This window comes from Pelophylax lessonae, assembly GCF_965119305.1.
Source record: "Pelophylax lessonae genome assembly, chromosome: 3".
Taxonomy (NCBI): Eukaryota; Metazoa; Chordata; class Amphibia; order Anura; family Ranidae; genus Pelophylax; species Pelophylax lessonae.
In genome coordinates, this window is record NC_138770.1 from 678,671,895 (window position 1) to 678,695,748 (window position 23,854).

General features: G+C 50.6%; 1 protein-coding gene across 1 annotated transcript in view; it reads right to left on the minus strand.

The window, feature by feature from the left end:
- GLO1 (glyoxalase I) overlaps positions 1-10,095 on the minus strand; it is a 40,940-nt gene extending 30,845 nt beyond the window's left edge. The window contains exon 1 of the mRNA XM_082251513.1: positions 9,966-10,095. Coding sequence (XP_082107639.1) covers positions 9,966-10,046 — 81 coding nt within the window. The 5' untranslated portion in view covers positions 10,047-10,095. The remainder of the gene's footprint in view (positions 1-9,965) is intronic.
- Between the last annotated feature and the right edge of the window lie 13,759 nt (positions 10,096-23,854).

Here is a 23,854-nt window from a genome sequence, read left to right on the forward strand (position 1 = left end):
TTATAGTATTAGTATTATTATTATTGTATTAGTATTATTATTATAGTATTATTATTATTGTATTAGTATTATTATTATAGTATTATTATTAATATAGTATTAGTATTATTATTCACTTCAGGCCTTTTCTGACACTTTTTGTTCACATGTAACAATCAGTATTGTTTGCTAGAAAATTACTTATTTTCTTCGTCCCCCCCCCCCCATTAACTATTAAAATACGAGATTGGAGGGTTCTGCTCATAAGAGCTTACAATCTAATAATAGGAATGAAGGTGGGAAAGGTCATGACACAGAAATAGCTGTTACCTTCTATAACCCCCCCCCCCCTCCCCCTCAGGATATAACACAAATCCCAACCCCCACTCATAACCAAGAAGCCAAACACAGCTCAGCACAATCCCGGGACAAGGCGACCCGTCATACATGTTCTGTCACGCTGCACCGCAATCTTCACAGCACAACTTCAGCCAATAAAGAGAATCGCTCAGGACGAAGCTTTATACAAGAATACAAAACATTCTTAAAGTAGAACTTCAGTCACAAGCAAACAAAACCCTAGAAAAAAGTAAAAAAAAAAAGTAAAGTAAAAAATAAAAAAAATAAAAATACTTTCTTGCAACACTCATACATTTAACCATTTTGCTGCCAGAGCGTAAAGTAAAATATATAATTTTCGGTCACAAATTACTTATCAGGCACAACATTTTTATAACAATTTTTTTTTTTAGTGCATACAAATGCGAGTTATTACCCAATAATTGGTAAAATATATAAGAAAAGGTTGCATCGAGTAGACGGATACCCAACATGTCAAACCTTAAAATTTGCGAATGCCCATGAAAAGGCGACAAACATCAGTACCCTCTATTTTCCATAGGTGAGTGTACAGGTGGGGGAGGGGAGATTAAGACTCCATTCACACTACGGCGACTTGTCAGGCGACTTGTGTGCCCTCAAGTCGCCCCAGGTCGCTTGACATAACAAACCCCATGTAAATGAATGAGAGTCGTCTTAATTGGCATTACTGAAGTCGCTCCGACTTCAGAAAAGGTTCCTGTACTACATTGAGGGGACTTGTATCCGACTTGTGCCAATAGACTTCAATGAGAGTCGCCTCCAAGTCAGATCCTTATCTTATTTGAAGTGACTTGTGATCCGACTTTCCAGGAAGAAGAAGGAAAATTAACCAGGCATTCCCCACATTGCAGCCATGCCTACAGTTCCTATATACCATTATATCTGCCTGGTCTGTGTGAGTGGCACTGGTGGACACTTGGTGTGAGGAAAGGGATATGCAGTGTAGTTAGGGTACTATATTCCACTATAGTTAGATTCAAAAATCTAGTTTCTGTAGGGAAAGTGTTAAGTGTCAGGGTGACCGTAATGTAGTGTAGGGTGAACTGACACTGACTGCTATGGCAGGGTGACCGCTATAGAGAAAAAAGAAAATTGTTTCTCTTAGAATTATTATTAGAGCAGGGTTGTGGCTCCGCTCCTTTCACACCTGGGCGTTTTTGTTTCAGGCGTTTATCGTGCTTTTTTTGTGGACGTCTTTGGAGGCAGGCATGACATCTGAACTTCTGTGTAGGAGTATATATATATATATATATATATACACACACACACACACACACATACATAAGTGTGAAAGGAGTGGAACCCTATCCCTGTGCTAATGAATTTGCAGGGATGGTGTTACCCTCCTTTCACACCTATATATGTGTATGTGTAAAATACATATAAGTGTGTGTGTATATATACCCCTATACAGAAGTTCAAATGTCATGCCTGCCTCCAAAGACGCCCAAAAAATGCCCAATAAACGCCTGAAACAAAAACGCCCAGGTGTGAAAGGAGCGGAGCCCCATCCCTGCGCTACTGAAATTCTAAGAAAAATTATCTTTTTTTTCTGGTTCTGGACATGCTACAGAGCTGAAACTTCACAGGTACACTTTTTAGACCCCCCCCCCCCCCAGACACTAAATCCAAAGAAATCTCTTTTTTTTTTTAATCATTTTTTCAATAATTGGCACTCTATCAAAAACGACAATTTTTAAGAACTTTTTTTTGGTGGGCAATGAGGAACACATCATATTCTGATTGGCCAAATACAAAGTCGTACAAAGTCGTCTATCATATAAGTCGCGATGAAAGTCGCCCCTTATGAGGCGACTTTCTGGTGGCGGTAGTGTGAACCGGCTCTTACTGCTTGGACACTAATCATGTGTCACTAGTTATTTTTTTCCCCCCACTAAACTTTATTTTTCATTACATAGGGGACAAAAAATTCTGTTATGTGAGATTTTTTTTTTGTGACAGTTTCTTTATTGAGCCATGCTGATCCCCCACTCAGTAGTAAACCCCCCCCCCAGCTCTGCCGATCCTCCACTCAGTAGTAAACCCCCCAGCTCTGCCCATCCCCCACTCAGTAGTGACCCATAAGTCTGCCCATCCTCCACTCAGTAGTGACCCATAGGTCTGCCCATCCTCCACTCAGTAGTGACCCATAGGTCTGCCCATCCTCCACTCAGTAGTGACCCATAGGTCTGCCCATCCTCCACTCAGTAGTGACCACCAGCTCTGCCGATGCCCCACTCAGTCGTAAAATCCCCCAGCTCCGCTGATGCCCCACTCAGTCGTAAATCCCCCAGCTCCGCTGATGCCCCACTCAGTCGTAAATCCCCCAGCTCCGCTGATGCCCCACTCAGTCGTAAATCCCCCAGCTCCGCTGATGCTCCACTCACAGTGATCACATAGAACCAGCAAGGTACAGTGATGAGTCCTTGGCTGCGTCCAGTGGGCAGTTCTCCTGCTGCAGTGCAGCCTGTGGCGCATGCGCGAGGCGTATTCCAGGAGGACACTAATTGACGTCCACCCAGAACAATGAAGGTCCCACCCAGCTGTCATTTGTCAAGAGACTGGACAGGAAGTGGTTAACCACTTGCCGACCGCTCACTGAGCTGTACTGCGGCACAGTGGCTCGTTCCCGTCCAGCGACCTAGACCTACGTCGCTGGACTCCTCCCCTGTGTGAGGCTCGCTCCCGCTGTATTCAGTCACAGCGGGAGTCGGGCCAGGGGAGGAGAGGCGGTGATCACCGCTGGTCTTCCCCAATCGTCGGGGAATCGAGTCTGGAGATCCGCCCACTTGTGTAAACAAAGCGGGCGGATCTCCTAAGTGACAGGAGGGTCAGATTGCAGGGTTCAGCATAGCTGAACATGCGATCTGTCCCTGTGTCACTCAGTCACCTCCCCCCACACACGTCAGTAAGCACCAGGCATACATTAACCCCTCCCTCTCCAATAAAATTAACCCCTTCCCTGCCAGTGTCATTGCTACAGTAACAGTGCATATTTATAGCATTGATTACTGTAGTAATGTCACTGGTCCCCCCAAAAGTGTCAAAAATGTCAGTCAAGGGTCCGATCTGTCCGCCGCAATGTCGCAGTCCTGCAAAAAAAGAGAATCGCAGATTGCCGCCATTACTAGTTAAAAAAAATAAATAAAAATGACAAAAATCTTTCCCTTAGTTAGTAAACGCAATAACTTTTGCGCAAACCAATCAAAAATACGCTTATTGTGATTTTTTTTTACCAAACATTTTTGGCCAAAAATTTTAAAAAAATTAGATTTTTACATTTTTTTGGGGGGAATTTCCTATAAAAAAAAGTGAAAATATTGTTATGTTTTCAAAATTTACGCTCTTTTGTTTATAGCGCAACAAGTAAAAATGATCAAATATCACCAAAAGAAAGCTCTGTTTGTGGGGAAAAAAGGACGTAATTTTAGTTTAGGTACGGCGTCGCACGACCGCGCAATTGTCAGTTAAAGTAGCACAGCGCCGAATCGCAAAAAGTGGCCTGGACGTAAGACAGCAAAATCCTCCGGTGGTAAAGTGGTTAATAGGAAGGTATGATTGATTACAGTGCGATATTAATTGCTGTTATCGGTAATTATATTGTTGTGATCTCTGTGTTGACTTCTTGAATGTAAATATATCCAAGTCATTTCCCTTTGGGATTCATAAAGTATTCTGAATAACGAGGACAAATCTCACAGCAAGCGAACAGATTTCACAATGTTCTCTGTAATTATGGTGCTGCTGGGTGCGACCTACCAACACCTCACCTGTCATTATAGGAGGGGAGGGACGGCCTTTCTTATAGCAAGTCAGCTGTGAGCAGGGAATCACCCCCCCCCCCCCCCAAGTCAGCTGTGTGCAGGGAATCATCCCCCCCCCCCCCCAAGTCAGCTGTGTGCAGGGAATCACCCCCCCCCCCCCCCCAAGTCAGCTGTGTGCAGGGAATCATCCCCCCCCCCCCCGTCAGCTGTGTGCAGGGAATCATTCCCCCACCCCCCCAAGTCAGCTGTGAGCAGGGAATCACCCCCCCCCCCCCCCCAAGTCAGCTGTGTGCAGGGAATCATCCCCCCCCCAAGTCAGCTGTGTGCAGGGAATCATCCCCCCCCCCCCCAGTCAGCTGTGTGCAGGGAATCATCCCCCCCCCAAGTCAGCTGTGTGCAGGGAATCATCCCCCCCCCCCCCCCCCAAGTCAGCTGTGTGCAGGGAATCATTCCCCCCACCCCCCCAAGTCAGCTGTGTGCAGGGAATCATCCCCCCCCCAGTCAGCTGTGTGCAGGGAATCACCCCCCCCCAGTCAGCTGTGTGCAGGGAATCACCCCCCCCCAGTCAGCTGTGTGCAGGGAATCATCCCCCCCCCCAGTCAGCTGTGTGCAGGGAATCACCCCCCCCCCCCCAGTCAGCTGTGTGCAGGGAATCACCCCCCCCCCCCAAGTCAGCTGTGTGCAGGGAATCATTCCCCCCCCCCCCAAGTCAGCTGTGTGCAGGGAATCATTCCCCCCCCCCCCCCAGTCAGTTGTGTGCAGGGAATCATCCCCCCCCCCCCAGTCAGCTGTGTGCAGGGAATCATTCCCCCCCCCCCCAGTCAGTTGTGTGCAGGGAATCATCCCCCCCCCCCAGTCAGCTGTGTGCAGGGAATCATCCCCCCCCCCAGTCAGCTGTGTGCAGGGAATCACCCCCCCCCCCCAGTCAGCTGTGTGCAGGGAATCACCCCCCCCCCCCCAGTCAGCTGTGTGCAGGGAATCATCCCCCCCCCCCCCCAAGTCAGCTGTGTGCAGGGAATCATCCCCCCCCCCCCAGTCAGCTGTGTGCAGGGAATCATTCCCCCCCCCCCCCCCAGTCAGTTGTGTGCAGGGAATCACCCCCCCTCACAATTGATCTACTCAGTCAGATCTGGTCAGGTAAAGCGTAATTCCACTTTTGTTGAGAAAAAAAAAAAAAAAAACATTCCCCTCTGGGTGATCTCTGTACATTGCAGGGATTATAACAAACTTTGTTGCAGATTCCTATCTTTTGTTATTCTGAAGAAATCATTGTTTGTTCCTCTGTGCTGAGTGGGTCTAATGGGAGTGGTTTCATAATTATCTATCAGCTGTGGCAGCTGCAGGGCTCTAATGAGGAAATCTGCTGGTCCTGCATCCCTTTAGACGTGTTCCTATTGGGAGGATCTCACCAAAAATGACATTTTTGTTGCAGGGGATGCCAGAAATCTGACTTGTATCTTAGTGCAGACTTCTGGGAAAATTGGTGAGCCAATCACACAAGCAGGAAATGATGTTTCTGGGGGTGTGGTCAGTATACATTCTGTGTACAGAACAGCTCCAGGCAGCCATATTGTATTGCAATTTCAGAGAATTACAACAGCTGCAGATTGAAATGGAAAGGGAATTTTTAATAACATTCAATTACAATGTGATTTGTGTCACAATCGTATACGCTATATTGTTTTTTCTGTATTTGCCATTTTTTCCCCCCCCACGAAAGTGGAGTTACCCTTCAAGTAGCAGAGGGGGTTGTTAACAACTTCAACCCCCAGAAGGATTTGCCCCCTTAATGACCAGGCCATTTTTTGCGATTCGGCACTGCGTTATTTTAACTGACAATTGCGCAGTCGTGTGACGCTGTACCCAAATAAAATTGATGTCCTTTTTTCCCATAAATATAGATTTCTTTTGGTGGTATTTGATCACCTCTGCAATTTTTATTTTTTACACTATAAACAAAAAAAAGCAACAATTCTGAAACAAAAAAAACAATATTTTTCACTTTCTGCTATAGAACATTCCCAATAAAAAAAAAAAAAAAAATTAAAAATCAAAAATTTTCATCATTTTAGGCCAATTTGTATTCTGCTACATATTTTTGGTAAAAAAAAAATCCCAATAAGCGTATTTTGCGACACTGTACCCAAATAAAATTGATGTCCTTTTTTCCTACAAATAGAGCTTTCTTTTGGTGTATTTGAGCGATTTTTATTTTTTTGTGCTATAAACAAAAAAAGAGCAAAAAAAAAAAAAAAAAAATCGAATTTCTTTATAAATTTAGGCTAATTTGTATTCTGCTACATGTTTTTGACAAAATAAATCCCAATAAATGTATATTGATTGGTTTGCACAAACGTTATAGCGTCTACAAACTAGGGGATATTTTTATAGAATTTAAAAAAATATATATTTTTTACTAGTAATGGCGATGTTTAGCGACTTATAGCGGGACTGCTACACTGCAGCAGACAAATTAAACACCCGACACTTTTTTGGGAGGACCATTGACATTACTGCAGTAATCAGTGCTAAATAATATGCACTGTTACTGTACTAATGACACTGGCAGGGAAGGGGTTAACATCAGGGGTGATCAAAGGGTTAAATGTGTCCCTAGGGGGTGCTTTCTAACTGTGGGGGGGGGGTGCTCTGACTGAGGGAAAGACAGATCTCGGTCTTTTCTTCTATCAGAATGGCGATCTTGCCTTGTTTATATAGACAGACCGCTGATTGGTTCCCCCTCCAGCCACGCCCTCTAGAGACCCTGCATGAAATGACGTACAGGTAGATGATTTTGCACAGGGGGCAGAATTGCTGCAGTAAAAGTACGTTAGGTGGTCGGCCAGTGGTTAATCAGTTTCAGCTGCTTTTGGTGTTAATGAAATTAAACTGGTGCACTAGATGAGACGACCTCCAAATCAGGAATGGTTTTACAGCTGGACGCCACTGACTTTTTTCCCAACTCATCTTTTCTGACTGTTTTTCAATAGTTTTGCATTTGGCTGGGGTCGGTGTCACTACTGGTAGTATGAGGAGATACCTGGACCCTATAGAGGTTACACAGGCAGTCCAACTCCTCCAGGACGGCTCATCAATACGTGTCATTGACAGAAGATTTGCTGTGTCTCCCAGCACAGTCTCAGGAGCATGGAGGAGATTCCAGGAGACCGGCAGCTACTCTAGGAGAGGTGGACAGGGCCGTAGAAGGTTCTTAACCCATCAGCAGGACCGGTATCTGCTCCTTTGTGTAAGGAGGATCAGGATGAGCTCTGCCAGAGCCCTACAAAATGACCTCCAGCAGCCACTGGTGTGAATGTCTCTGACCAAACAATCAGAAACAGACTTCATGAGGGTGACCTGAGGGACCGATGTCCTCTAGTGGGCGCTGTGCTCACTGCCTGACACTGTGGAGCTCAACTGGCATTTGCCATTGAAAACCAGAATTGGCAGCTCCACCACTGGCACCCTGAGAGAGCAGATTCACCCTGAGCCCATGTGACAGACGTGAAAGGGTCTGAAGAAGCTGCAGAGAACATTACTAAACCGCTACAATACTGCTACTAATCAACCACTACTACATCACTGCTATACACTGATAAGCCGTTACTATGCTGCTACTACATCTGTACTACAGAGATGGGCACTCATCCCATGCTGAGTGATGGCGCTGTGAACACAGGCAGTCAGTCACTCTGTAGGACGCCCTTCAATGTTTCCTATTCCCGGATTGAATACAAAGCCATCATATAGCCACCGCCGCCGTCCCCCACCTGGGAGGTATAGCCGCAGCCGCCGTCCCTCACCTGGGAGGTATAGCCGCCCCCCACCTGGGAGGTATAGCTGCTGCCGCCGCCCCCCACCTGGGAGGTATAGCTGCTGCCGCCGCCCCCGCCCCGCACCTGGGAGGTATAGCCACCGCCGCCCCTCACCTGGGAGGTATAGCTGCTGCCGCCGCCCCCGCCCCGCACCTGGGAGGTATAGCCACCGCCGCCCCTCACCTGGGAGGTATAGCCGCCCCCCACCTGGGAGGTATAGCTGCCCCCCACCTGGGAGGTATAGCTGCCGCCGCCGCCCCGCACCTGGGAGGTATAGCCACCGCCGCCCCTCACCTGGGAGGTATAGCCACCGCCGTCCCTCACCTGGGAGGTATAGCCGCCGCCGCCCCGCACCTGGGAGGTATAGCCGCCGCCGCCGCCCCGCACCTGGGAGGTATAGCCGCCCCCCACCTGGGAGGTATAGCCGCCCCCCACCTGGGAGGTATAGCCGCCGCCGCCCCTCACCTGGGAGGTATAGCCGCCGCCGCCCCGCACCTGGGAGGTATAGCCGCCGCCGCCCCGCACCTGGGAGGTATAGCCGCCGCCCCGCACCTGGGGAGGTATAGCCGCCGCCGCCCCGCACCTGGGAGGTATAGCCGCCGCCGCCCCGCACCTGGGAGGTATAGCCGCCGCCGCCCCGCACCTGGGAGGTATAGCCGCCGCCGCCCCGCACCTGGGAGGTATAGCCGCCGCCGCCCCGCACCTGGGAGGTATAGCCGCCGCCGCCCCGCACCTGGGAGGTATAGCCGCCGCCGCCCCGCACCTGGGAGGTATAGCCGCCGCCGCCCCGCACCTGGGAGGTATAGCCGCCGCCCCGCACCTGGGAGGTATAGCCGCCGCCGCCCCGCACCTGGGAGGTATAGCCGCCGCCGCCCCGCACCTGGGAGGTATAGCCGCCGCCCCGCACCTGGGGAGGTATAGCCGCCGCCCCGCACCTGGGAGGTATAGCCGCCGCCGCCGCCCCGCACCTGGGAGGTATAGCCGCCCCCCACCTGGGAGGTATAGCCGCCCCCCACCTGGGAGGTATAGCCGCCCCCCACCTGGGAGGTATAGCCGCCGCCGCCCCTCACCTGGGAGGTATAGCCGCCGCCGCCCCTCACCTGGGAGGTATAGCCGCCGCCGCCCCGCACCTGGGAGGTATAGCCGCCGCCCCGCACCTGGGGAGGTATAGCCGCCGCCCCGCACCTGGGGAGGTATAGCCGCCGCCCCGCACCTGGGAGGTATAGCCGCCGCCCCGCACCTGGGGAGGTATAGCCGCCGCCCGGCACCTGGGGAGGTATAGCCGCCGCCGCCCCGCACCTGGGAGGTATAGCCGCCGCCGCCCCGCACCTGGGAGGTATAGCCGCCGCCCCGCACCTGGGAGGTATAGCCGCCGCCGCCCCGCACCTGGGAGGTATAGCCGCCGCCGCCCCGCACCTGGGAGGTATAGCCGCCGCCGCCCCGCACCTGGGAGGTATAGCCGCCGCCCCGCACCTGGGAGGTATAGCCGCCGCCCCGCACCTGGGGAGGTATAGACGCCGCCCCGCACCTGGGAGGTATAGACGCCGCCTTCGTCGCTCCGCCCCAGGCAGTCATTCTCCCAACGCTCCCCCTATAAACACTTTTAAAGCGTCTCCCATGGAGAGTGAAATGGGCGCCGTTTGTTGCGGTTGCACCGAGTCTGCGCCATTGTCATGTTTGGTATCTAATTACTCTATGTGACGTCATCTTTATATTTTACCAGAAATAGATATATATATATATATATATACTCTGTGTGTGTTGGTTTGTTTTTTTTGCATTAAAATTTAAAATTAAAAAAAAAAAAAAGTTTTTCCCCAAAAATAAAAAAAAAAGTGTTTGAAAAACCATCCCCCGCCCCGTTATTCCCGGGTCTCGGCGTGTATATATATATATATATATATATAGAGAGAGAATATTTGGGGGCTCTGAGTAATTTTCCTGCACAAATGACCGATTATTACATTCAAACAATGAGTGTCAGAGGAGGGGGGGGGGGTTGGGGAGTAAATTCCCCCCCGGTTACCTTGGTGACGGGCTCCGGATCCCCGCACAGTTTGTTCGCCTCCTCATCGCTCAGCCCGACCAGCTCAGCAGTCTCCGCCATCTTCCCGTCCGCGTCCAGTGACGTCACAGAACACGCCTACCTTCACTCACCTGGCAAGGGAGACCATAGAGGAGGGGCGCGGCCTGTGATTGACAGGTATGTGGGGGCGGAGTCACTGAGTGACAGCTGCGGGACGGAAGGACACGCGCTGCTTCCCATTGGCGACTCTCATCAGGGAGGAGGAACGCCCATCCCTGTGCGGTGGGGCTGGGCCTGGAGTCACGTGACTCCGCCTGACCTTGTTCGCGGTAATTAGAGGCAATGGGCGGTCATTACAGGAAGGGAGTCAGCAGTGGGCGGGGTCACTACAACTATACCCTCCTCCTCCACAGAGCACCAAATACTCCGCCGCCCCTTCCCCCTCCACGTAGTATTGATGCCCCTCCCCTCCACAGAGTACCAATACCCCTCCCCCTCCACAGAATACCAATACCCCTCCCCCTCCACAGAGTACCAATACCCCTCCCCCTCCACAGAGTACCAATACCCCTCCCCCTCCACAGAGTACCAATACCCCTCCCCCTCCACAGATTACCAATACCCCACCCCTCCCCCTCCACAAAGTACCAATACCCCTCCCCCTCCACAGAGTACCAATACCCCTCCCCCTCCACAGAGTACCAATACCCCTCCCCCTCCACAGAGTACCAATACCCCTCCCCTCCCCCTCCACAAAGTACCAATACCCCTCCCCCTCCACAGAGTACCAATACCCCTCCCCTCCACAGAGTACCAATACCCCTCCCCTCCCCCTCCACAGAGTATTAATACCCCTCCCCTCCCCCTCCACAGAGTACCAATACCCCTCCCCTCCCCCTCCACAGAGTACCAATACCCCTCCTCCTCCACAGAGTACCAATACCCCTCCCCTCCACAGAGTACCAATACCCCTCCCCTCCCCCTCCACAGAGTACCAATACCCCTCCCCCTCCATAGAGTACCAATACCCCACCCCTCCCCCTCCACAGAGTACCAATACCCCTCCCCCTCCACAGAGTACCAATACCCCTCCCCCTCCACAGAGTACTGATACCCCTCCCCCTCCACAGAGTACCAATACCCCTCCCCTCCCCCTCCACAGAGTACTGATACCCCTCCCCCTCCACAGAGTACCAATACCCTGCCCCACCCCCCTCCACAGAGTACCAATACCCCTCCCCCTCCACAGAGTACCAATACCCCTCCCCATCTCCTCCACAGAGTACTGATACCCCTCCCCCTCCACAGAGTACCAATACCCTCCCCCTCCACAGAGTACTGATACCCCCCCTCCACAGAGTACCAATACCCTCCCCCTCCACAGAGTACCAATACCCCTCCCCTCCCCCTCCACAGAGTACCAATACCCCTCCCCCTCCACAGAGTACCAATACCCCTCCCCCTCCACAGAGTACCAATACCCCTCCCCTCCACAGAGTACCAATACTCCTCCCCCTCCACAGAGTACCAATACCCCTCCCCTCCACAGAGTACCAATACCCCTCCCCTCCCCCTCCACAGAGTATTAATACCCCTCCCCTCCCCCTCCACAGAGTACCAATACCCCTCCCCCTCCACAGAGTACCAATACCCCTCCTCCTCCACAGAGTACCAATACCCCTCCCCTCCACAGAGTACCAATACCCCTCCCCTCCCCCTCCACAGAGTACCAATACCCCTCCCCCTCCATAGAGTACCAATACCCCTCCCCCTCCATAGAGTACCAATACCCCACCCCTCCCCCTCCACAGAGTACCAATACCCCTCCCCCTCCATAGAGTACCAATACCCCTCCCCCTCCACAGAGTACCAATACCCCTCCCCCTCCACAGAGTACTGATACCCCTCCCCCTCCACAGAGTACCAATACCCCTCCCCTCCCCCTCCACAGAGTACTGATACCCCTCCCCCTCCACAGAGTACCAATACCCTGCCCCACCCCCCTCCACAGAGTACCAATACCCCTCCCCCTCCACAGAGTACCAATACCCCTCCCCATCTCCTCCACAGAGTACTGATACCCCTCCCCTCCACAGAGTACCAATACCCCTCCCCTCCCCCTCCACAGAGTACCAATACCCCTCCCCCTCCATAGAGTACCAATACCCCACCCCTCCCCCTCCACAGAGTACCAATACCCCTCCCCCTCCACAGAGTACCAATACCCCTCCCCCTCCACAGAGTACTGATACCCCTCCCCCTCCACAGAGTACCAATACCCCTCCCCTCCCCCTCCACAGAGTACTGATACCCCTCCCCCTCCACAGAGTACCAATACCCTGCCCCACCCCCCTCCACAGAGTACCAATACCCCTCCCCCTCCACAGAGTACCAATACCCCTCCCCATCTCCTCCACAGAGTACTGATACCCCTCCCCCTCCACAGAGTACCAATACCCTCCCCCTCCACAGAGTACTGATACCCCCCCTCCACAGAGTACCAATACCCTCCCCCTCCACAGAGTACCAATACCCCTCCCCTCCCCCTCCACAGAGTACCAATACCCCTCCCCCTCCACAGAGTACCAATACCCCTCCCCCTCCACAGAGTACCAATACCCCTCCCCTCCACAGAGTACCAATACTCCTCCCCCTCCACAGAGTACCAATACCCCTCCCCTCCACAGAGTACCAATACCCCTCCCCTCCCCCTCCACAGAGTATTAATACCCCTCCCCTCCCCCTCCACAGAGTACCAATACCCCTCCCCCTCCACAGAGTACCAATACCCCTCCTCCTCCACAGAGTACCAATACCCCTCCCCTCCACAGAGTACCAATACCCCTCCCCTCCCCCTCCACAGAGTACCAATACCCCTCCCCCTCCATAGAGTACCAATACCCCTCCCCCTCCATAGAGTACCAATACCCCACCCCTCCCCCTCCACAGAGTACCAATACCCCTCCCCCTCCATAGAGTACCAATACCCCTCCCCCTCCACAGAGTACCAATACCCCTCCCCCTCCACAGAGTACTGATACCCCTCCCCCTCCACAGAGTACCAATACCCCTCCCCTCCCCCTCCACAGAGTACTGATACCCCTCCCCCTCCACAGAGTACCAATACCCTGCCCCACCCCCCTCCACAGAGTACCAATACCCCTCCCCCTCCACAGAGTACCAATACCCCTCCCCATCTCCTCCACAGAGTACTGATACCCCTCCCCCTCCACAGAGTACCAATACCCTCCCCCTCCACAGAGTACTGATACCCCCCCTCCACAGAGTACCAATACCCTCCCCCTCCACAGAGTACCAATACCCCTCCCCTCCCCCTCCACAGAGTACCAATACCCCTCCCCCTCCACAGAGTACCAATACCCCTCCCCCTCCACAGAGTACCAATACCCCTCCCCTCCACAGAGTACCAATACTCCTCCCCCTCCACAGAGTACCAATACCCCTCCCCCTCCACAGAGTACCAATACCCTCCCCCTCCACAGAGTACCAATACCCTCCCCCTCCACAGAGTACCAATACCCCTTCCCTCCACAGAGTACCAATACCCCTCCACGGAGTACTGATACCCCACCCCTCCTCCTCCACAGAATACCAATACCCTGCCCCACCCCCCTCCACAGAGTACCAATACCCCTCCCCCTCCACAGAGTACCAATACCCTGCCCCACCCCCCTCCACAGGGTACCAATACCCCTCCCCCTCCACAGAGTACCAATATTCCAACCCTCCCCCTCAACAGAGTACCAATACCCTTTCCCTCTCCGTCCACAGAGTACCAATACCCCTCCCCCTCCACAGAGTACCAATACCCCACCCCCTCCAGAGAGTACCAATACCCCACCCTTCCCCCTCCACAAAGTACCAATACTCCTCCCCCTCCACAGAGTACCAATACCCTGCCCCCACCCCCTCCACAGAGTACCAATACCCCTCCTCCTCCACAGAGTATCAGTACCCTTTCTGACTAAGTGCTGTCAGATTGTACAGTTGAAAATTCGAGTGCTGATAGAGGAAATCCTCATGTGCCGACGCGTTTCACCAAAATTGCTTGTTGGGGCCAATAAATGATGTGCGGCTCTCATCTAAGAGGAAACATCATTTACAGCGCAATTCATGTATTTCCATACACTGCATGTGATTGGTGGATGTCTGTTTATCCTATGAGACCCTCCTCTGCACATCTCCCCGGGCTGAGTATTGATAGACGAGTGCCGCACATCCTATACAGGCCCCGACACAGCGACTTCGGCGAAACGCGTTGGCACACAAGGATTTGCTCTATCAGCACTCGATTTTCCGATTGTACAATCTGACAGCACTACGTATCCGGCTTTATTTATTCTTTTTATTATTGTTATATGACTATTAACCACTTAAGCCCCGGAAGATTTTACCCCCTTCCTGACCAGGGTTTTTTTTGCGATTTTTTTACTGCATGACTTTAACGGACAATTGCGCGGTCGTGCGACGCTGTACCTAAACGAATTTGACGTCCTTTTTTTCCCACAAACAGAGCTTTCTTTTGGTGGTATTTGATCCCCTGTGCGATTTTTTGATCATGCGCTATAAACAAAAAAAAAGCGACAATTTTGCAAAAATAACAATATTTTTCACATTTTTTTATATGAAATTCCCCCCAAAAAAATGTAAAAATCTAAATTTTTTAACATTTTCGGCCAATTTGTTTTATGCTACCTATGTTTGGTAAAAAAAAATCGCAAAAAGCGTATTTTGATTGGTTTGCGCAAAAGTTATCGCGTTTACTAACAAAGGGAAAGATTTTTGTCATTTTTGGTGTTTTTTTTTTAACGAGTAATGGCGGCGATCTGCGATTTTGTTTTTGCGGTACTGCGACATTGGGGCAGACAGATCGGACCCTTGACTGACATTTTTGATACATTTGGGGGTACCAGTGACATTACTGCAGTAATCAGTGCTATACATATGCACTGTTACTGTAAAAATGACACTGGCAGGGAAGGGGTTAACTGTATTGGAGAGGGAGGGGTTAAGTGTGTCCTAGGGGCGTGCTTCTAACTGTGATTGGACATGGTTACTATTGTAAAAACAGAGATCAACGGTCCTACATAGTAGAACCGTCTGATCTCTATTTTTACACAGGGGAGAATGACAGGCGGCTTGTTTACATAAGCCACCCGCCTTTCTCCCGCTCTACCGACGATCACGAGTGACCCGATGTCCGCCGGTCACACGCCCGGACTCCTCTGTGAACGAGCCGAGGCGGGCGCGCGCTCGCCCGCTATTGGCTCAAAACCCGGTGACAGGCGAGCGACGTAGACCTACGTCACTCTGCCTGGCCGGGGCTGACTGCCGCAGAAAATATACTGTGCGCAGTTGGCAAGCGGTTAAAAAACGTTTTCTATTGAACAAAATGTATCTTTTTATTATAACATCAAACTCTTTTATCTGACCTGTAAAGTCCGATATCCAATTCTTCTCTTTTTTCCCATCGCAGTAAAACCTTGGATGGGGAGAATCATTCGTTCCGGAAACTTCCTTGTAATCCGAATCTTATATCAAAGCAAATTTCCCCATAAGAAATAATGGAATCTCAGATGATTCATTCTGCAACCATTTATTCATAAATCCTTCAGTTTATAGTCCATAGAAAACATCCCTTGTGACAGTAATAGGAAGTGACAGGTACTCTTTATGGAGGGACCGGGGGGAATGTGACAGTAATAGGCAGTGACAGGTACTCTTTATGGAGGGATCAGGGGTCTAAAAGACCCCAAACCCCTCCACTGCACTTCAATGTATTCAAAATGCCGAAATCTGCATTTTTGAATGCTGACAGTTTTTTAACCACTTGCCGACCGCCGCCCGACTATATACGGCGGCGGTCAGCCACTCCCAGGCAAAGTGACGTACCGGTACGTCACTAGCCTGGGAGCCAATAGGGGGAAAACGCGCACCGCCGGAGGCACGCTCCCGCCCCCGCTCGTACCCTAAGAAGCCGGCGCGTGTGACCGGCGGACCCAATGTCCGCCGGTCACTAGCGATTGTCGGGTGGAGACGGAGAAAGGCAGGCAGCTGATGTAAACAAAGCCGCCTGTCTTTCTCCCCTGTGTAACAGCAGAGATCATACGGTCCTGCTATGTAGGACCGTAGATCTCTGCTGTTGCACACACAGCCACATCCAATCACAGTTAGAGTCACGCCCCTAGGGACACACTTAACCCCTCCCTCTCCAATAAAGTTAACCCCTTCCCTGCCAGTGTCATTATTACAGTAACAGTGCATATGTATAGCACTGATCAGTGGCGGCCCGTGCATAGGGGGCGCCAGGGCGCCGCCCCCCCCCCCCTAAAAAAAAGAAAAGAAAAAAAAAGACAAAAAGAACAATAAAGTTCGGAAAAAAAAATCGGTTCGCCGGCCAATGTGGTGGCTAAAGGGGGGGGGTGGGGTTTACGACCCAGAAGAGGCGCCGATTGGCTGCCTTCTGGGGGCGTAACCTGGGCGCAGGAAAGAGCGCTTGGCCACCCCCACCTTCGTGATATCCTGGCTGTGATTGGTCCAGTCTCCAGCCTGAACCAATCATCATCCAAGATATCGCTGACGTCGCAATGGGGGCGGTGCCGGTGCGTGCGTCAGTCACTCACCGTCACCGCCGCTCAGAGAAGAGGAGAGGCCGCCCACCGGTTCCCGCCGCCGAGAGGAGGAAGAAGCTGAGCCGCGCCGCCGCCAGGTAAGTTTGAAGGGAGCACGCACACTGGTCTCTGCATTGATTGGGGTACAATGCTGTGGGCACTCTGCAATAATTGGGGTACAATGCTGGCACTCTGCAATCATTGGGGTACAATGCTGGCACTCTGCAATAATTGGGGTACAATGCTGGCACTCTGCAATCATTGGGGGACAAAGCTGGCACTCTGCAATCATTGGGGGACAAAGCTGTGGCGCTCTGCAATCATTGGGGGACCATGCTGTGGCGCTCTGCAATCATTGGGGGACAATGCTGGCACTCTGCAATAATTGGGGTACAATGCTGGCACTCTGCAATAATTGGGGGACAAAGCTGTGGCGCTCTGCAATAATTGGGGGACAATGCTGGCACTCTGCAATAATTGGGGTACAATGCTGGCACTCTGCAATAATTGGGGGACAAAGCTGTGGCGCTCTGCAATAATTGGGGGACAATGCTGGCACTCTGCAATCATTGGGGTACAATGCTGGCACTCTGCAATCATTGGGGGACAAAGCTGTGGCGCTCTGCAATAATTGGGGGACAATGCTGGCACTCTGCAATCATTGGGGTACAATGCTGGCACTCTGCAATAATTGGGGGACAAAGCTGTGGCGCTCTGCAATCATTGGGGGACAATGCTGGCACTCTGCAATAATTGGGGGACAATGCTGTGGCGCTCTGCAATAATTGGGGGACAATGCTGGCACTCTGCAATCATTGGGGTACAATGCTGGCACTCTGCAATAATTGGGGTACAATGCTGTGGCGCTCTGCAATCATTGGGGTACAATGCTGGCACTCTGCAATAATTGGGGGACAATGCTGTGGCGCTCTGCAATCATTGGGGGACAATGCTGTCGCGCTCTGCAATCATTGGGGGACAATGCTGTGGCGCTCTGCAATCATTGGGGTACAATGCTGTGGCGCTATGCAATCATTGGGGGACAATGCTGTGGCGCTCTGCAATCATTGGGGTACAATGCTGTGGCGCTATGCAATCATTGGGGGACAATGCTGTGGCGCTCTGCAATCATTGGGGTACAATACTGTGGCACTCTGAAATCATTGGGGTACAATGCTGTGGCGCTCTGCAATCATTGGGGTACAATGCTGTGGCACTCTGCAATCATTGGGGACAATGCTGTGGCACTCTGCATTGAAAGGGGCTCGCATGCTGAACTCTGCATTGTGGGGGCACAGCACATTGTTCATTGCATTGAAGGGGGCACAGCACAGTGTTTATTGCATTGAAGGGGGCACAGCACAGTGTTGCATTGAAGGGGGCACAGCACAGTGTTTATTGCATTGAAGGGGGCACAGCACAGTTGCATTGAAGGGGGCATGCACGCTGAACTCTGCATTGTTGGGGCACAGCACAGTGTTCATTGCATTGAAGGGGGCACAGCACAGTGTTTATTGCATTGAAGGGGGCACAGCACAGTGTTTATTGCATTGAAGGGGGCACAGCACAGTGTTTATTGCATTGAAGGGGGCATAGCACAGTGTTCATTGCATTGTGGGGGCACAGCACAGTGTTCATTGCATTGAGGGGGCACAGCACAGTGTTTATTGCATTGAAGGGGGCATAGCACAGTGTTCATTGCATTGTGGGGGCACAGCACAGTGTTTATTGCATTGAAGGGGGCATAGCACAGTGTTTATTGCATTGAAGGGGGCACAGCACAGTGTTTATTGCATTGAAGGGGGCATAGCACAGTGTTAATTGCATTGAAAGGGGGCACAGCACAGTGTTTATTGCATTGAAATGGGCACAGCACAGTGTTTATTGCATTGAAGGGGGCATAGCACAGTGTTCATTGCATTGAAGGGGGCACAGAACAGTGTTTATTGCATTGAAGGGGGCACAGCACAGTGTTCATTGCATTGAAGGGGGCACAGCACAGTTTTTTTTTGCATTGAAGGGGGCACAGCACAGTGTTCATTGCATTGTGGGGGCACAGCACAGTGTTCATTGCATTGAAGGGGACACGCACGCTGGTCTCTGCATTGAAAGGGGGCATATACCATCTCCTGTACCATCACCTGTGCCATGCCTGTACCATGACTTCAAAGTCACGCAATTTTTTACTGTGTTTTTTGACGCGAAGCAATACCTATTACATTTTTCTTTTTGCGCCCCCCCAAAAATTTTGAGCACCAGCCGCCACTGGCACTGATTACTGCAGTAATGTCACTGGTAACCCCAAAAGTGTCAAAAATATCAGTCAGGGGTCCGATCTGTCCGCCGCAATGTCGCAGTCCTGCAAAAAAAAAACGCAGATCGCCACCATTACTCGTTAAAAAAAAAAAACAATAAAAATTACAAAAATCTTTCCCTTAGTTAGTAAACGCAATAACTTTTGCGCAAACCAATCAAAATACACTTTTTGCGATTTTTTTTTTACCAAACATAGGTAGCAGAAAACAAATTGGCCTAAAATGTTAAAAAATTTTGATTTTTACATTTTTTTTGGGGGGAATTTCATATAAAAAAATTTGAAAAATATTGTTATTTTTTCAAAATTGTCGCTCTATTTTTGTTTATAGCGCATGATCAAAAAATCGCACAGGTGATCAAATACCACCAAAAGAAAGCTCTGTTTGTGGGGAAAAAAAGGACGTCAATTTCATTTGGGTGCAGCGTCGCACGACCGCGCAATTGTCCATTAAAGTCACGCAGTGCCGAATCGCAAAATAGGCCCTGGTCAGGAAGGGGGTAGAATCTTCCGTGGCTTAAGTGGTTAAATTCGGCGCCATTAGCCACCAAGTAACCAGGACGTGACGTCATCACGCCGCTTCTGGGTTACTACATCGGAGACCCGATCAAATCAGAATTCAACTTTGTTTGGACTCCAACCAGCCGGTGGATGTGCCGGCTGGTTGCTCGGGTCTCCCGGTGAGACCCAGGCAGAGGCGCGGGAGAGGGGGGAACATCCCCTCCTGCTCGTTGGGATAACGGCTGAGCGGCTCCCGAGCCGCTTTGCCCGTTATCACCTGAAAGCCGACCGCTGTCTAAAGAATGATACCGGGGTGATGCCTGTAGCTGCAGACATCACCCCGCTACAACCACTTCTCCGAACCGACGCAGAGCTACGTTGATTGGCGGCAAGCGGTTAATGAAGGTGCAACATTTAGCAACTCACATGGTTGATGATTAACCACTTCTGGAGCAGAAGGATTTACTCCCTTAATGACCAGGCTATTTTTTTTGCGATTCAGCACTGCGTTACTTCAACTACTTGCCAACCACCCCATGCAGATTTACTGCGGCAGCTCGGCTCGGCTGCGCAAAATCACGTAGATCTACGTGATTATGCGCATGCGGTATCGGCGGAGCGCGCACGCCGCCGGAGCCACGCTCCCGCTGTGATTAGACACAGCGTGAGGCAGACCACGGGAGTCAGAGAGGCAGGGAAAGCTAAGCTGAATCATCAATCTCTCTGCACCTCTGTTAAATCCATCCCCCCACACACACAGTTAGAAAGCACATATAGGGAAAACACTGTAACCCTTTGATCACCCCCAGTGTTAACCCCTTCCCTGCCAGTGTCATTAGTATAGTAACAGTGCATATTTTTAGCACTGATTACTGTAGTAATGTCACTGCCCCCCCCAATAGTGTCAAAAATGTCAGTTAGGGGTCCGATCTGTCCGCCGCAATGTTGCAGTCCTGCTAAAAATCGCAGATCGCCGCCATTACTAGTAAAAAAAATTAAAATAATTAGAAATTACATAAATATTTCCCCTAGTTTGTAGACACGATAACTTTTGCGCAAACCAATTATTATACACTTCTTGGGATTTTTTTTTTTTTAAAGCAAAAATCTGTAGCAGAATGCAAATTGGCCTAAAATGATGAAAAAAAATTAGATTTTTGTAAAAATGTTTTATTGGGAATGTTATATAGCAGAAAGTAGAAAATATTGGTGTTTTTTCAAATTGCTCAAACGCTTTTTCAGGACGCTCTTTTTTTGCTTATAGCGCAAAAACGAAAAACCACAGAGGTGATGAAATGCCACGAAAAGAAAGCTCTATTTGTGGGGAAAAAAGGACTTCAATTGTATTTAGGTACAGCTTTGCACGGTCGCGCAATTGTCAGTTAAAGCAACGCAGTGCCGTATCGCAGAAAATGGCCTGGTCATTAAAGGGGTAAAACCTTCCAGGGCTGAAGTGGTTAAAGTGGGGTACACAGTATAAGAAAATCAGGGGAGCGATCGTCCGATTTTCCTCGTTGTTTTACAGCAAATCAGAACCGATGAACAAAAATTCGTACAAAAATTCTCGTACGACAAAGGCTTTTTTTGTTTTGTTTATTGTTTCTGATCATGCACAGTCTTTCTTTTCTGATTTTTCTCTTGTACAAAAATCGTAGGAAAACAGAACACATTAAACAAAAATCGTTTGTTTTTTCCATGCCAGGTAGGCTGTACGGTGCCCTGTGATTTTTAACAGCAGCCCTTATGACACTGGTAAGGGACGGACAGTCTGTTACTGGTGGTCTCCTGCTATTGTCTGTGTATTGTACTTCATGCGCTTGATGACGGCAAGTCTGCTAATTAATTAGCTCAAGTTAATGAAATCACTGTCATCTATTAGTTGCTAGTGGGAAAGTAGAATACTGTTTGTGTTGGTTGTTCCTTAGATATGGTAATTCTATTTCTGTACACAATTTCATCTGCATATGATAATGTAATCAGGCACCTGACCTGGTGTGGTATATATTCGATGTGAGTTTGTTCAATAAATGTTCCAGATCTTATACAAGCTATTCTCGGCTAGTATTGTATGGGGGCGGCTAGAATATCTGATATCTATGTTCAAGACTGGAGGAAGCCGTATACTGACGGAATCACACAAGCACATTGTGGGGTCGCGGTTCCGTTACAGCTGCATCACACATTTTTCTTTTATTGACATGTCAAAATCAGTGGTTCACTTTGAGAGCTCATTGATTTGAATGGCAGTCGCATCCAAGTCGGATCATGATGATCCGACTTGTGGCGCGATTTGTGCTCTGAGGATCTTAAAGAGGAACTCCACGCCAAAATGGGAGAAAAATCCGGCGTGGGGTCCGCCCCCCAAAGTTCCATACCAGGCCCTTTGAGTCTGGGGTCAAGGGCCTCCTCCCAACAACCCTGGGCGGTGGTTGTGGGGGTCTGTGGGCAGGGGGCTTATCGGAATCTGGAAGTCCCCTTTAACAAGGGGGCCAAGGGATCCAATCCCCCCATGTTAATGAGTGTGGGGTACATTGCACCCCTACTCATTCACCCCAAAAAAGGCAGTGTAGTGTAAAAAATGACAGGAGATGGTTTTGAGAAGTCCTTTAATAAAAATCATCCTCCGATCTTCTCCCTCCGTTCTTCTCCCTCAGGTCTTCTTCCTCAAGTCTTCTCCCTCAGGTCTTCTTCCTCAGGTCTTCTCCCTCAGGTCTTCTTCCTCAGGTCTTCTCCCTCAGGTCTTCTTCCTAAGATGTTCTTCCTCAGGTCTTCTTCCTCTGATCTTCTTCCTCAGGTCTTCTCCCTCAGGTCTTCTCCCTCAGGTCTTCTTCCTCAGGTCTTCTTCCTCTGGTCTTCTTCCTCAGGTCTTCTCCATCAGGTCTTCTCCCTCAGCTCTTCTTCCTCAGGTCTTCTCCCTCAGGTCTTCTTCCTCAAGTCTTCTCCCTCAGGTCTTCTTCCTCAGGTCTTCTCCCTCAGGTCTTCTTCCTCAGGTCTTCTCCCTCAGGTCTTCTTCCTAAGATGTTCTTCCTCAGGTCTTCTTCCTCAGGTCTTCTTTCTCTGATCTTCTTCCTCAGGTCTTCTCCCTCAGGTCTTCTCCCTCAGGTCTTCTCCCTCAGGTCTTCTTCCTCAGGTCTTCTTCCTCTGATCTTCTTCCTCAGGTCTTCTCCCTCAGGTCTTCTCCCTCAGCTCTTCTTCCTCAGGTCTTCTCCCTCAGGTCTTCTTCCTCCGATGTTCTTCCTCAGGTCTTCTTCCTCTGATCTTCTCCCTCAGCTCTTCTCCCTCCAGTCTTCTTCCTCAGGTCTTCTTCCTCAGGTCTTCTCCCTCAGGTCTTCTCCCTCAGGTCTTCTTCCTCTGATCTTCTTCCTCAGGTCTTCTCCCTCAGCTCTTCTTCCTCAGGTCTTCTTCCTCCGATCTTCTTCCTCAGGTCTTCTTCCTCAGGTCTTCTTCCTCTGATCTTCTCCCTCAGCTCTTCTCCCTCCGATCTTCTTCCTCAGGTCTTCTCCCTCAGGTCTTCTTCCTCAGGTCTTCTTCCTTAGGTCTTCTCCCTCTGGTGTTCTTCCTCTGGTCTTCTGTGGCTCCTGTCTTCTCCGTCACTTTCCCGGTCCTCCTCCGATGCTGTCTCCCGTGATTATGCCAGCTCCGCTCTTTGCGGCTTCTTATTTAGCCATGGGGTGTGACATCACCCAGAGACCCCACCCCTTGTGTCGTCACATTCGGCTAAATGTCCAGCCTGTCAGTGCACGTGATGAATTCACATGCACCTGGTCTGCGGACATTTTAAAGTAGTCGTTAAGCTACTTTGTTATGTTTACACAAACATCCCTGTTTGCTAATGACAAGTGACCCAGTGCCTGTGCTTTATTAATAAAATGCCGCTATATACCTGATTTCCAAGAGCCTCTCAGCGCTCACATAACTGGCCGGCTCCCCCCTCTACTGATCTAAAAGCTAGAGTGGGAGGGACTGAGAGTCCCCCGCTGATGTCAGCAGGGAGGGGAGGAGGAGAGAGCTGGCCAGTCACGTGAGCGCCGAGTGCCGCTCGGAAATCAGGTATATATTTATTAATAAAGCACAGGCACTGGGACACTTGTCATTAGCAAACAGGGACATTTGTTTAACATTAACAAAGTGGCTTAAGTAGTAGCTTAAGTAGCTACGGGGGGTGTAATATGCAGGGGGTGTGTGTAGGGGGCTGTGTAATATGCAGGAGGGGCTGTGTAATAAGGGGAGGGGGCTGTGTAATGTAAAGGGGCCCGAGGTGCAGCGGCTGTGTAATGTAAAGGGGTCCAGAGGTGCAGGGGGCTGTGTAATGTAAAGGGGTCCAGAGGTGCAGGGGACTGTGTAATGTAAAGGGGACCAGAGGTGCGAGGGCTGTGTAATGTAAAGGGGGCCAAAGGTGCGGGGGCTGTGTAATGTAAAGGGGGCCAGAGGTGCAGGGGGCT